The 15,216-nt window shown below is 45.0% G+C and overlaps 1 protein-coding gene across 1 annotated transcript in view; it reads left to right on the forward strand.

Moving 5' to 3' along the window:
* The first annotated feature begins 273 nt into the window (after positions 1 to 273).
* Positions 274 to 15,216, forward strand: part of LOC115088304 (G-protein coupled receptor family C group 6 member A-like) — a 104,348-nt gene continuing 89,405 nt past the window's right edge. The window contains exons 1-2 of the mRNA XM_029596444.1: positions 274 to 585; positions 11,635 to 11,938. Of these exons, the coding sequence (XP_029452304.1) occupies positions 386 to 585; positions 11,635 to 11,938 (504 nt within the window). The 5' untranslated portion in view covers positions 274 to 385. The remainder of the gene's footprint in view (positions 586 to 11,634; positions 11,939 to 15,216) is intronic.

Consider the following 15,216-nt stretch of genomic DNA (forward strand, 5'->3'; position numbering starts at 1 on the left):
GAGAGGATGTTGTATCAGTGGCAAGACGGGTATATTACCCATACCACAGGTGCAAAGTAACAACTCTGGTTTTATGGAGAAAGCTGGTGACAAAATACTTTGCAGCACTTAGCTGTAAGCCTCTGCAATGAGAGAATTTATGATCACTTACTAGAGCAATTGTTCCCCTCCCAATTGCAGAAGGGGGTTGACTGCTCATCCTAGTGCATCACAGCAACAGCGCACATAGGTGGACAAAGCTTGCAAGCAATAGCAAGGTGTGTCAGGCTTTCACCTCAAGCTTTCCTTCCTTCCAGTGTTAGTAGGTGATACAGAGAACATTTTGAACTTGGCAGCTGCTGAAACTGACTTCACATGAAGCACTGTCGCAACGTGAAACGGAAACATGGCATTCTTGGGCTGCCTGTTAATTCTTAGCCTTGGGATCACTTTCACGAGGGCACAGTTCTGCCGTGCTCCAGATGATTTTATAGGCGCCAGCTCTCCCGGAGATATAACTATTGGAGGTTTGTTTGCAGTTCATGGGAAAATGATGTATTCAGGTTCAGGATACCCCCAGAGACCAGCAATTCAGCACTGTGCTGGGTGAGTAATACTGAAAATCTAGCCCCTGCAGAAAATTATGAGGGACTGCACATCTTCTACAATTATTACTGATGTTGCTGATACACTTTCCACCTGCCGAAGACTTTGTTTTAAAGACTTTATTTGGGCAGGTGCTGGATTCATGAATTTGAACAGCTTTCACTTCCTTAGATATTATTCCATTTGAATCCTGACTTTAACATGAGAGTATTAGCTCTTGAAAGCTAGGCAAGAAATATGTTGTTAGTCCAATAAAAAGGTATCAACATATATTTTTTTTGTTTTATCTGTTAACCTTTAATTCAGATGATAACAATGTAGAGTCAGACACGATCTAAGAAACCTGAATGTGATTTCTTTTCTTCTAACTCTCCTCATTTATCTATGAGTTTACGCTATGCTATCTAACTAGGGATGGGGGAACCAGTTTGGATTCCATTCATAATCCATCAAAACTGGGGAATGTATTTTAGATCACCACAACTGAAAAAGGATAAGCTGAGAGTTGGAAAAGGTTGTCATGTTTAAAATGCCTATGTCTGTAGACATCTTAAGCTTTGCCTCTTGGTAATTTAAATGTATATTATTGAACTGGTACCTACTTGCACAGAAGGAAAGGGCTGCATAACTTGCCTACTACCACCCCTGGATCACCGAGGGAGAGAAAACTGGAAAATAGTAAGGGAAAGTTCAGATTGGAGGGGTTTTAAAGGAGGCTGGAGAAAGCAGAGGGGCAGCAGTAATGCAAGCAGGACATGGGGGAGGGAGGTTATTTAATCCTTGTGACTTTACTGTAGGAATTTTTAAGGGATAGCATGCATAACTTAACACATGCACATGTAAATAGATGTCTGTATTTTATAAATTGTTCAGAGGGAGCCATACAGTTTACAGAATACAAGCTGTCTCTGCCTGAAAGTACATGCATATGTTTCAGTATGTGTATGTTTTTATATGCAGGAATCCACATGGTTTATGCACCTATTTTATAAAAAATATACGTATACATTGTACATGTAAATTAATAGTACCATATGTGCATAATAATCCTCAGTTTATGCATGGAGGTAGAGATTTTGTAAAGTTAGCAGATCGTATCTCGCCTATGAAATTACTTGCGCACGTACTTTCAAGCACCAGTTTGCCGAGACCTCTACCAGTTCAGTCAGACCGTCACCAGTTCACCCACACTCTCTACCTCTTGCTCCAGAAGCCCCCCCATCCAAAAACTGCAGGCAAAAGAGAAATCAGATTTAATTTCCATGACTTGATTAGCAGCTGTAAAAGCAAGCATGCATGTTTGAAGAAATATTCATGCACTCTGCTTATAAAATATATGAGTGTGTGTGTGTACTTTCTGACCCTGCCTGGCATGCCCTCGCAACGCCTCTGAAACGCCATCTTTCTCCATGCATACTTTTCCATGCAGCAAGGGAAGTGCGCAAGTACTTGCTCATTTCTGAAAGTTTGCGGGGTCCATACATAAGCTACTTTAGACACATATATGCCAACCTTACATGCACAATCCTCGCCTAAGTCTTTGAAAATTCACTATAATGATCCATTCTCTTGCTGGTTAAAGGTAACCTAAATACAGAGAGGGAGAGGGCATTGTGCTTCACATTTTGGGAGAAGGATCTGCTGCATGTTGACAAAGGTGTAATAGCAATAAGACAAGTTATTAGGGATTGAAGCTGTGAATCTTTAAAAAAAAACAGAACCAATCGAGGCAATTATGTAAATACAGAGCTATATTAAATATTTACAAAAAAAATTTAGGAAATTGAAGATATAAATGTATATGTAGGTATGTCATATATATGTGTGTAAGTGTATGTATGAGTATATATTTAAATTTAATGTAAATTAGTTTGCGATTAATACTGTATATGTTGGCCACTCTAAAGCAGATCACTATGAAAAGTAAAAGGTGCAAGCATTGCCTATAATTTCTCAAGCAAATGTAACAGATAGAAAGTTACATAATGTAGTCAGCTTGCATAGTTTATTGTTATTTAGTTTATTTTAGTGCTAGTGAGGTCAATATTCAAAGCTGTTTAGATGGATAACTCGCAAGTTATCCATCCACTACATCCACTACACTTAAAGCTAGCTACAACAACGCCTTACACGCATACCGTCATGCGATTACCCAAGCTAAGCGTGATTTCCATGCAGCAAAGATCCATGACTACCAATTTAATGCAAACACCTTATTCACCTATGTCGCAGAACTCACCAACCCTAATACACCTACTCTCAACGAAACTATATCCAACAAAAGATGCGAAGAAATAGCTCTCTACTTCAAAAACAAAATCGACAACATTCTACTTCGCTTCCCGGCTAACACCACCCCCCTCCCCCCCATCCCCAATGACAAAAAGATCACCCTTAAAGCATTTGACCTCACCACCAACATAGAAGTAGAAGCTACCCTAAAAAAGATGAAACCCGCCACACACACCTCGGATACCATTCCCTCAAAAACCCTCCTCTCTATCACCCCCGCAATCACCAAATCTATTAAGGACCTTATCAACTGCTCCATCACCGCAGGCAGTGTCCCAGACCCCCTCAAACTGGCCATAGTCAAGCCCCTTTTAAAGAAACCCACCCTCGACCCCACAGACCCGGCCAACTACCGTCCAATTTCCAACCTTCCCTTCTTATCCAAAGTCCTAGAGAGGGTTATCAACAAACAACTGACGGACTTTTTAGAAGACCACAATGTCCTCCACGCTCGACAGTTCGGTTTCCGTAAAGCCCGAAGCACCGAAACCTTACTACTGGCCATGACAGACACCATACTTAAAGGTATGGACCATGGAAAATCGTACCTACTCGCCCTATTAGACATCTCCGCCGCCTACGATACAGTCAACCATCAAATACTAATGACCCGCCTAGCAGAAATAGGTATCACCGGCACAGCCCTCTCATGGCTCTCCTCATACCTCACACACAGAGAATACCTGGTAAAAATTGACAAGCACGAATCCTCACGCATACCGATCACACAAGGTGTACCCCAAGGCTCATCCCTATCCTCCACCCTCTTTAATATTTACCTCCTACCCCTATGCCACCTCCTCTCCGACCTAGACCTGAATTTCTTCCTATATGCAGATGACGTGCAGATTCTCATCCCGTTTCAAGGGTCCATAAGCGAACCTTTGCAACGATGGGAATCTTGCCTCACCACCATAAGCGCCTCACTATCCGAGCTCCATCTAGCTCTAAACACCTCAAAAACAGAATTACTCGTCATCTCCAATCACCCTGAACGTGTCACCCTCCCCATGCGACAGAACCCCCCCCCAAAATACTACCACTGCCCTCTCTCAGACCCAATTTGTAAGAGACCTGGGCGTCTTTATAGATCAGAACCTAAGTTTTAAACCCCACATCAAAGCTCTCCTAAAAGGGGGTTTCTATAAACTTAACATCCTAAAAAAACTTAAACCCCTCCTCCACACCCATGATTTCCGCACAGTCGTTCAGACCACCATGCTCACGAAACTAGACTATTGTAACTCCCTGTTACTAGGACTCCCTGCCTCCACCATCAAACCCCTTCAGATTCTACAAAATTCCATGGCTAGAATCATAACCGGTACACGTAAAAGGGACCACATCACCCCCCATACTAAAGGACCTTCATTGGTTGCCCATCTCCTTCCGCTCACAATACAAAACCCTCACCATCCTTCACAACTCCCTACATAAACACAATCACACCTGGCTCGATGAAATGCCTCATTACCGCTCCTCCGATCGCCCCACAAGAACTACCCATACAGGCACCCTCCACACCCCATCCCTCAAAACAGCTCATTCAGCTCACACCAGAGGGAGAGCCTTCTCAGTCGCTGGCCCTACCCTCTGGAACTCCCTCCCCACCCCCCTACGCCAAGAGACATCCTTTCACAACTTCAAGAAAGGAGTCAAGACATGGCTTTTCCGACAGGCCTACCCTGACGCAAACCATGATGCAAACCAAACGTAATTTCTCCCCCTAGCTCCCCCCTGCCCCCCCCTTTCAGTTTCCGCTCGGCCCGGCCACCTCTCACCCTCCTCCCGCCTGTCTTATCCCTTTCTCCTCCCTGCCCCCTGTCACCCTTTCGTTTCCGCGTCACCCGGCCGCCACCCTTCCCTTATTTCCCCCCCCCTCCACCCCCCCTTTTTTTACACCCTCTGAAGTAACTATTCCCAGTTTTACCGCCTTCCCCAACTTTCGATGTCTCCGTAATTCTACGTAGTTAAATGACACCTATACAGTTCTCCTGTACATAGTCTCACCCTATTCTTTTTGTATTCTCCCCTTACCTCCTTCTAACTATGCTTTCCCCTTCCCCTCCCCTCCCCCCCCTTCCCCCCCCCCCTCAATTCGGCTCCCATGGCTTCATTTTTTTTTTTTTCTGTACTGTTTTATTTGTTCACTTTGTTATAATGTTTTATTGTTTTATTGTTATATTATACTATATTGTTATATTGTTTCATTGTATCTCCCTCCTGAGTTCTTTGTAAACCGGCATGATGTGCTTCACGAATGTCGGTAAATAAAAGTTAATAAATAAATAAATAAATAAATAAGTAATCCATATAACTTTATATTCTCCAAGTTTTCCATCTAACTCACAAGTTATCCATTTAAATGCTTAGTTTTGAATATTGACCTCCACTAAGTATATTTTGTGGGCAATCAAAGTGGGGTTCCAAGTAACCACAAGGCTTATCTGAATTAAGGATCCAAAATATTCATATGTTTAATTGAATATGAGGCTTTAGAAAAACAGGGACCCAATATGGCAGTGGGGACTCAGTATTGGAGTGAGAGCTGCCACCTGGTTGCTCTACTGACCATGTGCTGGCAAATGGGACTAGACCTGGGAACATTTCCAGAGTAACGAAATTGGCTCACTAAAGCTGGAGCCAAGTTATTTAAGAACTATTAAAAGATCTAATGCATTATTACAAAGCTTGACAGTAAGACATGAGATCTTGCACGATCATCCACCCATGATGGTAGAGAACTGACTTGAATAAGGACAGATGATGTCCTACAAGTCTCAGCCTTCTACGGACAGCAGCAGGGATATATCCTTGCAGTGTGGACAGAAAGAACTGGGCAAAAAGGATGGGCCAATTGCTCTTTTTCTGCTGTTGTCTATTATATATGTTTACAATGTATAGGTATAGAGAGGGCAATAACTGAATCCCTCAGTGAATTTACAAACCCCCAGATACTTTGGGGGTTGCAAGCCAGTTTTCAAAGGAAAGTCCCTGCAAAGTTCCCATTTGAAAATTCAGGCCGGGCGTCTTCCCTGTGGGTACAAAGTCCTTGCACTGAAGCAAGTGCAGGGCAGTCACCTGGAAGTATGCGCAGGAATTTCAAAATGAAATCGCCACATGTACTTTCCGGTCCCCGCCTCAACTACTATCATCCACTGCACATACTTTAAGCCATGTACATGAAGTGGAGACAAAAATGAAGTCCCATTTTAAGTGGGAAGCAAACAAATAATCCTAGCTCAGAAAATTACATTGGCCAGGGGATATTGGGAAAGAGCCGTGGCGTACTAAGGGGGACTGCGGGGGTGTGGTCTGCCCCCGGTGACAGCCGGGAGGTCGGTGGCCATGAGTGGAATCCACCCCGCTTGCGCTAGAAGAAGAGGGAGGCCTCCGGGCCGCAAGCACTGGGTGCATTGGGCAGCTGCCTAGAGCACCATGGATCTGGAGCCAGCACCTGCATAGCCTTTTCTTCTTCCTGCCCCCCCCCCCCCTGACCCAGAAGAGGAAGTGGTGGGTCCGGGCAGGCGGGAAGAAGGAAAGGTCTTGCAGTCGTGGCCCAAAGCAGGCAACAGCGCTGCTCCCCACACTCCCCACAGCAGATGCAGAAAGTAGATCCGCACCAGCCCCCCGTGTCACCTCAAGAAAATTGAAGAGTCCCCATCTGTTGGGAGGACTGAAGAAGGAAACTGCTGCTGTGCTTCTGATGGGGGTGTGGGGTAGGAAGTGAGAGAGAGTGTGTGTATGTCTATGTATGTGTTAGAGTATGTCTATGTGTGTGTATGGGAGTGAGGGTGCATGTTTGTGTGTGAGAGAGGGAGCTGTGTGAAGGTGTGTGTGTATGAAAGTGTGTGCAAGAGAGAGAGAGCCTATGTGAGAGAGAGGTGAACCGGAGATCACTGGGCAGGGGGACAGAGAAGTGAATGGGGAGGGGGGGAGGAGGGACAGAAAAGTGAATCTGAGGGGGTGCCAAAGGAAGTATCCACTCCAGGTGCCAAATATGTTAGGTACGCCACTGGGAAAGTGTTAGAATTTGTGGGTATGTAGGCCCTGGGCCGAGGTGAGAGATGGTACCGCCCACGAGGAAGACCCCCGTGAGCCTCACCATCGGGAGGCGAGGTCTCAGCTGATGGGTGTGCAGGACAGCAGATGCTGGAGAGGGAGTAGAGAGAGAGCGACACTGCCCGTGAAGCAGGGCGTGTAACAATAAAGTCACCACAGACACAGAGGTGCCACGGGGACTGTGAAGTGGGGAATACCCAGAGAGGATTCTTGGTAGAGATAATATGGCAGTGGTCCGCAGAGCGGGGTACACCGATGAGGGTTCCTCAGTAGAGATGACACGGCAATGGTCCGCAGAGCGGGGTACACTGATGAGGGTTCCTCAGTAGAGATGAAGCAGTAATGGTCCGCAGAGCGGGGTACACCGATGAGGATTCCTCAGTAGAGATGAAGCAGTAACGGTCCGCAGAGCGGGGTACACCGATGAGGGTTCCTCAGTAGAGATGAAGCAGTAACGGTCCGCAGAGCGGGGTACACCGATGAGGGTTCCTCAGTAGAGATGAAGCAGTAATGGTCCGCAGAGCGGGGTACACCGATGAGGGTTCCTCAGTAGAGATGAAGCAGTAATGGTCCGCAGAGCGGGGTACACCGATGAGGGTTCCTCAGTAGAGATGAAGCAGTAATGGTCCGCAAGTGGAGTACTCACAGTAGCGTTGGTTCCAGAGGAAGCCCTGGAGAATGGGGCAAGCAGTGGTCCTAGGCACAAGGCCCTCCGAGGAGCGAATAGCCAGAGATGAGGAAAGGGCCCCCGAGGAGCGGGTACCCAGGACGTCTCTCGCCGAGGAAGCAGGAGCTGGAATGATAAGTCCGTAATGAGCGAAGCGGATTCAGCAATGAGGGAACTCGTTGCCAAGTCATAGGCAGACAGGGCCAGCTGGCTTAAGAGTCCACGTAGAATGATGTCATCCGGGGGGGGGGACGCCCCCGAGGTTCCCGCCATGACGTGCATAAGACTGGCCCAAGAGCGTGCGTGTGTGCCTAAGGAAGTCCAAGGGCAAGATGGTGGTTGGCAGCGTCCATGCCATCCAGGGAGGCCCAGGAACAGGGGCAGGCAGGCCGGCGATAGCTGGCGGAGGCTGCGAGTTTACCCAATGGAGTCAGTGCAGTGAGGCAAGAGGTGAGCAACAGCGGTCGCAGCCATCTGCGACTAACAGGCGTAACAGAAAGAGTCTTCCCTTTATTCTGAGTGAACGACAGAAAAGTATGGTTGTATCAAGAGGTAGATACTATCTCAGATAATCTAGAGAATAATATTAGATATAACATTTTGACATTTTTCCTGAAATCCTTGAGACACTAGGGGTGTGCATTCATTTGAAATGACATGAGAAATGCAATGAAACACTTTCACTGCACGTCCTTTCTAAATGAGATGAAAAAAAAATCCCATCAAAGAAATATACGTTTTGTTTTAGGATGCAGCTCCAGACCAGACTCTCGCTGCTGCAACTGCCATAATCCTCACCCATTGCTGCGGCTCCCTCAGGTCTTCCCTTATCCTCCCACCCTTCTTGGACCCACCTTACCCCATCCACGAGTCACAAGTCATCGAAATGGGGCAGGTGCAATCCCCAGCATTTTCAACCTACTGCCAGCCAGCAATGAGGCCGACACTATTCTGTTTTACAGCCATAAGGTCTGGTGCCATTTTGCCATATGGTTGTACAACATACTGCCATACAACAGGACTGTGCTGGACTCGGCCGGCCAGTGGTGCCATTTTGAAAATACTGGTGATCATTCCGGTGCCATTTTGAACTTCTTGCATCTCACAGATGGGGGAAGGTGAGTCCGGGGGGAGGGGGGGGGAGTATAAAGGAAAGCTGGGGTTGGCGTGGGGTTTGGACAGTCCTTGGGGGCAAAGCTTGTGGCAGCCTTTCCTTTTACTTTTTTCTTTTCTAGTTCTTTCATGTGCTTTGTTTTGCTTTGGTGTTTGTTTTGTTTCAAGCAAATGAAACGAACCAAAAGAAGCATCACATGAAACAAAAAATACAAAATCAAATAAATGAAACTCATTTTCTTTTACCATCCACATGCCTTACAGATATCTCTTGATAACAGAATGAATGAATAAGATGTGTAAAGGCAATCACCATAGACGTTGTTGCAATAGCAGAGGGATTGAGAGGAGGGTAGAGAATCAGGTTTCATTTCTCAGCTGCAATTTTGCCCTGTTGTGCGGGGGTCTGATATCTCCTTCAACAAACCTGGTAGCATGTTACAGATGGAGCTAAATGTGCAGGTGTGACTGTGATTCCTTTTGTGGCTTTTGGTATCTGTTGTAAAATGTTGTTATCTTTACTCGTATGAATGCCGATCCCCATTATGAGCTGTCTGCGTTAAAATGATTAAATCTTTAGGTTAACAGCTGAATTAAAAGGAAAACTGCAAAGAAAAGGAGGTGGAATTCTCTAGGCTGGTGCGATTTTCAGAGCTATGTGATGTTGGTAATTTATGGAATGGATATGGTTTAAGGTTATAATACCCTATCAAGGTGGTGTGGCTTTCAGAGGGTATCATACAAAGAGTGGGCAAATTGAATCAGGCAAGGGGTTACTGATCCCAGCAAAAAAAAAGGGGCTACATCATCATCTCTAACAGAGTTACCCAAGCTCCAGTGCGTTGACCTTTGTGGGGTGGGAGAGGGAAGGACACAGCAAAGAAGAAGAAGAAGTGTGGAGGGATAATAATGATAAAACTAATAGGGCCAGATTTTAAAACCTACGCGCGAGGGGTACATTTGTGCGCGCTACCCGGCGCGCACAAATGTACGCCCAATTTTATAACATTTTATTTATTTATTTATTAAGGCTTTTATATACCGACTTTCTTGATACAAATCAAATCAATTCGTTTTATAACATGCGCGTGCAGCCGCATGCGCATGTTATAAAATCCGCGGTCTGAGCGGGCAAGGAGGTGCACCCTAGTGCACCTTGCGCACGCCGAGCCCTAGGGGAGCCCCAATGGCTTTTCCCGTTCCCTCCGAGGCTGCTTTGAAATCGGAGCAGCCTCGGAGGGAACTTTCCTTCCCCCTCCCCACCTTCCCCTCCCTTCCCCTACCTAACCCGCCCCACAGCCCTATCTAAAACCCCCCCTAACCTTTGTTTAATAAGCTGCGCGCACCAGCCGAGTGCTGGCACGCGATCCCCCGGCATGGCCACTGTGCCAGAGGCCTCGGTCCTGCCCCGCCCCACCCCTTTCACAAAGCCCCGGGACATACGCGCGTCCCGGGGCTTGCGCGCGTCGCCGCGCCTATGCAAAATAGGCTCGGCGTGCGCAGGAGGATTTACGCGCGTAACCCTTTCAAAATCTGGCCCATAATGTTTATTGAGACACCATTTGGAAAGAGGAGATATGGGGAAATCAGTGGAGAAAACAAAACTGGATAATAAGTCTGATTACAGCCCTAAACATTAATGATCATGGGGCAATTGGATGTTCAGGCCATAGCCTCTCTAGTTTTGGTAGCTGTTTGACTATTACAAAGCTTGAGTTTTGCTTATTTCCAAGGTTGCTCTTCTTTTGCAGTATGAATTGACAAAGTTATTAATTTGAAAGATAAATTAAAAGACCAAAGATTTTTGTGCTTAATTAGCAGAAATGCATGTAGGTTGTTTACCCAGGTTAGAGAAACCATAAAGAGCCTCCATTATAGGCCATAATATAGCCTTTCTTGACAAGCCTGCCTCAACCACAAGAAGAATCCTTATGTCCAGTCGGTGCTGTGCTTCTTTTTGTCTAGGATACTATCTGAGATGCAGTTATATAACTGCTGCTGAAGTCTGCCCCTGAAGGGGGTGGGGGGAACAGGATGAACTAGATTTTATGATAGTCAAACTGTCATTCCAAAGCTCACTATCATGTAAAAGGATCGGTCACTTGCTCTTCTGCAAGTCGGCCACAAGATAAACTCCATTGCTTGGCCAGTGCTGGGTGTAAAGGTTTGCTGTCAATGCACTCTTACATCATGGCACATTTTGGAAAGACAATCCGAACAGTAATTAATGCTGCCTTGCCCCCACATGTTGTGCCCTCCATGTCCCTCCCCTTTCAGGGGAGGCTGCAATAGCCCCTCAAACGTTCCAGAGTGTAAAGTTTATTGAGAGCGAAATGCTACCGTCCAACCAGTCAGGAACCCAAGCAATCCCGGGTTTACAACTGACCATTTTATAATGGTGCAGGAGAAAGATGCTAAAACCGTGCTCAGTACTTCCGCAAAGCACGCAAAGCGTGATGGTTTGTGGTGGAGCGAAAGGGGTTAATGCCAGGAGCTACAGAGAGTGGCATGTCCATAACATGCACATATTGAACCATACATTTCTTTTCTAAGCTTCTGAGAACATTTTCAAACCATGTTTGGAGGGCCCTGAATTACAGGCTGAATGTTAGCACTTGTTTAGCAACAGATTGGCAAATGAATTTTGTGTTTCCCAAAACAAAGCCAGAGGTTGATGTTGTTAACCTTTTGATGATTGCAGGTTTTCAGCTCCCATTGTTAGTTTTTATGGACTTCTTCAGTCAAAAACATGGAACCCAGTATTAAGTAAACTATTTGGATATATTTAATTCTTTCTCTAGGCTTGGTGTAAAATATAGAATTTTGGAATAGCTATTTTTCATTCAGATGTATTTGTCTTTTAAACAATTACATTCTTAGATGGGTTTTTTCTTTTTTTTTTTTTTTTTTAACAGCTTTGAAATGCAAGGCTTTCTTCAGTCTCTGAGTATGATACATGCCATTGAATCAATAAACAATTCTACGCTGTTACCTGGAATTACATTAGGGTATGAAATATATGATACGTGTTCAGAGGTCACTGTGGCTTTAGCGGCAGCAATGCGATTTCTCTCCAAATTCAACACTTCCGAGAACTTGGTGGAGTTCCGCTGTAACTACACAGACTACATTCCAAGAGTGAAGGCTGTTATAGGAGCCAGCTTCTCAGAACAGTCCGTGGCGGTTTCTAGGATGCTGAATTTACAGCTCATACCACTGGTAAGTTTTTAGTATATTAAGTGGGACTGCCTCATTCGAAGTTGAATTAATTAATTATGCACTTATTTAAAAACAAAACAAAACTCATGTGTATATGTGAAGATACATTTATTGAATCTTATCCTGCTAATATTACAAGTGTCGTAGTGCAGTCACGAACAGGTGCTTATTCAATAAAACAAACATTCTAGAGCTCCTTGAAGTACCATCCTCTATTTGCTTCACATCCATTTGATAAACTATCTGAACTTATGTCATGTTCTTATGCTTTATATTATACTAAAGGAAATGGGGACAGACTTAAAGATCTAAGCATGTATACTGTAGAGAAAAGGCGAGATGAGGAGCTATGATAGAGACATTCAAATATCTAAAAGGCTTCCATGCACAGGAGGTGAGCCTTTTTCAATGGAAAGGAGGCTCTAGAACGAGGGGTCATGAGATGAGGGTGAATGGGTTTAACCTCAGGAGTAATCTTAAGAAATATTTCTTTACAGAGAGGGTGGTGGATCCATTGGATGTGTGGAACAGCTTCCCAGTGGAAGTGGTCGATACAAAAGCAGTATCTGAATTCAGGAAAGCATGGGATACAAACAGGGGGTTTCTAAGGAAGTATTGAGAATTAAATTGCTAAATTAATTGGACAGATGGGCAGACTGGATGGGCCATACAGCCTTTTCTGCCATCATGTTTCCATGTTTCTACTATGGTGCTATACTTTGGGATCTATGTATTAAAAGGTGTTAGCATTACTGCACATGTTTAATACACATTAACAAAGGTGGTACTTAATACTCATGTGCAAGATGCATTCTTAGTTTGCATCAGGGGCGGATTGCAAAAAATTATCAGCCCGGGGAATTTTTTTCAAATCCGGCCCATGTGGTATCTGTCTGACTCCCTTGTGCGCTTTCCCTGCAGAATGTGTTTCAACAGCCCCCTAAAGCACACCAAAATGACCCTTCAGAGTTATATCATGTGACCTGGAGCCTGGCAGAATCGAGCCAAAAAATCTGCAACATAAATTTCAAATTTTTCCTAAATAACTGAGTAGTAAACACACCCTAGACCGGGGTGAGCAAACAGAGCTGTGGGCCCGCTTCCATCCATGAAATTGGTTGCGATCTGCCCCCAAATCTGGTTACATCTCTCATAATTATATCTTGGATTCCTGATCTGGTATTAAAGTCTCTTGTCAACCAATCAGCTCTTGAACCAGTTGCCTAGTAATATGACAACCCTGTGTCAGCCAGTGTCTGACACATACACACACACACTAGGGGTGTGCATTCGTTTTGAACTTAAATGGAAAACGCAACTTATTTTTTTTTTGACTTAAAAAAAAGATGAGGCGTAAACGATCGGATTTCCAACTTATTCAACATAGCTATGTTGGATACGTTGGAAATCGCGATTGTTGATCTAAATACAAATTTAAACCCCTCACCCTCCTTAATCCCCCCCCCCCCAAGACTTACCAAAGCTGGCCAAAAGTTCCGTGAGGGTCCGGGAGCGACGCGTGGGGAATCACGTGACGCCGCGTCACTCTGACGTGGCGCCGACGTCACGTGATTCCCCTCGGGTTCGCTCCCGGAACCCTCGTTGGGCTCAAAAGGCACTTTTGGCCAGCTTGGGGGGGTCCCGCAAGCTGGCCAAAAGTTTCTTTTGGGCCCAACGAGGGTTCCGGGAGCGAACCCGAGGGGAATCACGTGACGCCGCGTCGCTCTGACGTGACGCCGACGTCACGTGCTCCTTGCAAAGGAGTTCAGGAATGGCGTCCTGACCCCGCTGGACCACCAGGGAGTTTTGGAAAGTCTTTGGGGGGGGGGGATTAAGGCGGGTGAGGGGTTTAAATTTTTATTTGCACATATGGACATAGACTCAACTTATGGAATTCTCCATAAGTCCATATTGGCCGCAAATGGGACCCCCATTCGACTTATGGACTTATGAACTTAAACTTTTGGTCTGCACATCCCTAACACACACAGTCTCTCAAACACAAACACCAACACATACTCTTTCAGACACCCACTTTTTTGTGTGTATCTCTATCTGACATGAAGACACTCACACATACAATCTCACTCTCAGTGTATGGGTGTGTCATAGAGAAAGAGTGTGTATATGTATCTTTCTGTTTTATGGAGAAAGACACCCAATCACACACACACACACACACACACTCTCTCTCTCTCTCTCTCTCTAACACACACATTCTGTCATTGTGCTTGCTGCTCATATACTCACACAGTGAGTGCCCCTGATCCAGTGCTGCCACAGCTTTATGCAAAAAGGTTTTTGCTTGCTGCCAGCTCTACCCCAGCCTGCAGCAGCCCTCTCCCTTTCTCATTCCCACCTCCAATACCAAAACAGCAATAACAGCCAGCATTCAAAGAGTGACAACCCTAACTATGAGAAGGCAATGCTACAAACATTACGCCAGGGTCTAAAACACCAATTTGGAAACAGAACAAGCTAAGCTACTATAGGTCCCTACACTGAAGCTACATGCTAGCAGAATACCTCACCTCTGTCACACATGCAGAATATAGATCAACCCTCACTAATCACAGAATAGAGACCATAAAGTATAAATAGAAATGTGCAGACAAATACTGAATTGGAAACTGCAACAAGCTAAATCCTATATACAGTGTAACAATGGAAAGAGAGAAACATTACATTGCCTCATAAAATATCAAATCAAGAAATATAAATCAGCAATAGTAAAGCCATACAAATAAAAAGAATAAATATTTCAAAAACAGCTGAATATGCAATAATACTTATATAAAACTTTTAAAAATTTCCCAAAAACCAATAACTTATTTTAAAACAGCAGACATCAGATAATACCCAATCATTAAAACCAGTAAGAATTTAAAAAATCTCCCACTTTCTATACTTTCCAGCCACCCCGAGATTGTTCTGGATTGGTGGGGGTGAGAGAGCGCACACTTTCTCTTCCCTCACATGTATGCTGGCACACTCAGACATACATACACACAAACTTCCTCGCACCCACTGAAACATTTACTCACACACACACACGCACGCATGCAGGCATCCACTGACACACACATCAGTCCTGCACACATGTTCTCAGTCACACCCACTCACACACATACACTGCCTTGCATCCACTGACACATATGCACACATGCATGCTCCCTCGCACACTCCCAGTCTCTCTCTTTTCCCCTGCAACCTCTGAATATATTTTAAAAAAAAAAAAATTTACACTGGTAGGCAGGAGATATCTAGGCAGGGATACT

This window comes from Rhinatrema bivittatum, chromosome 3, assembly GCF_901001135.1.
Source record: "Rhinatrema bivittatum chromosome 3, aRhiBiv1.1, whole genome shotgun sequence".
Lineage (NCBI taxonomy): Eukaryota > Metazoa > Chordata > Amphibia > Gymnophiona > Rhinatrematidae > Rhinatrema > Rhinatrema bivittatum.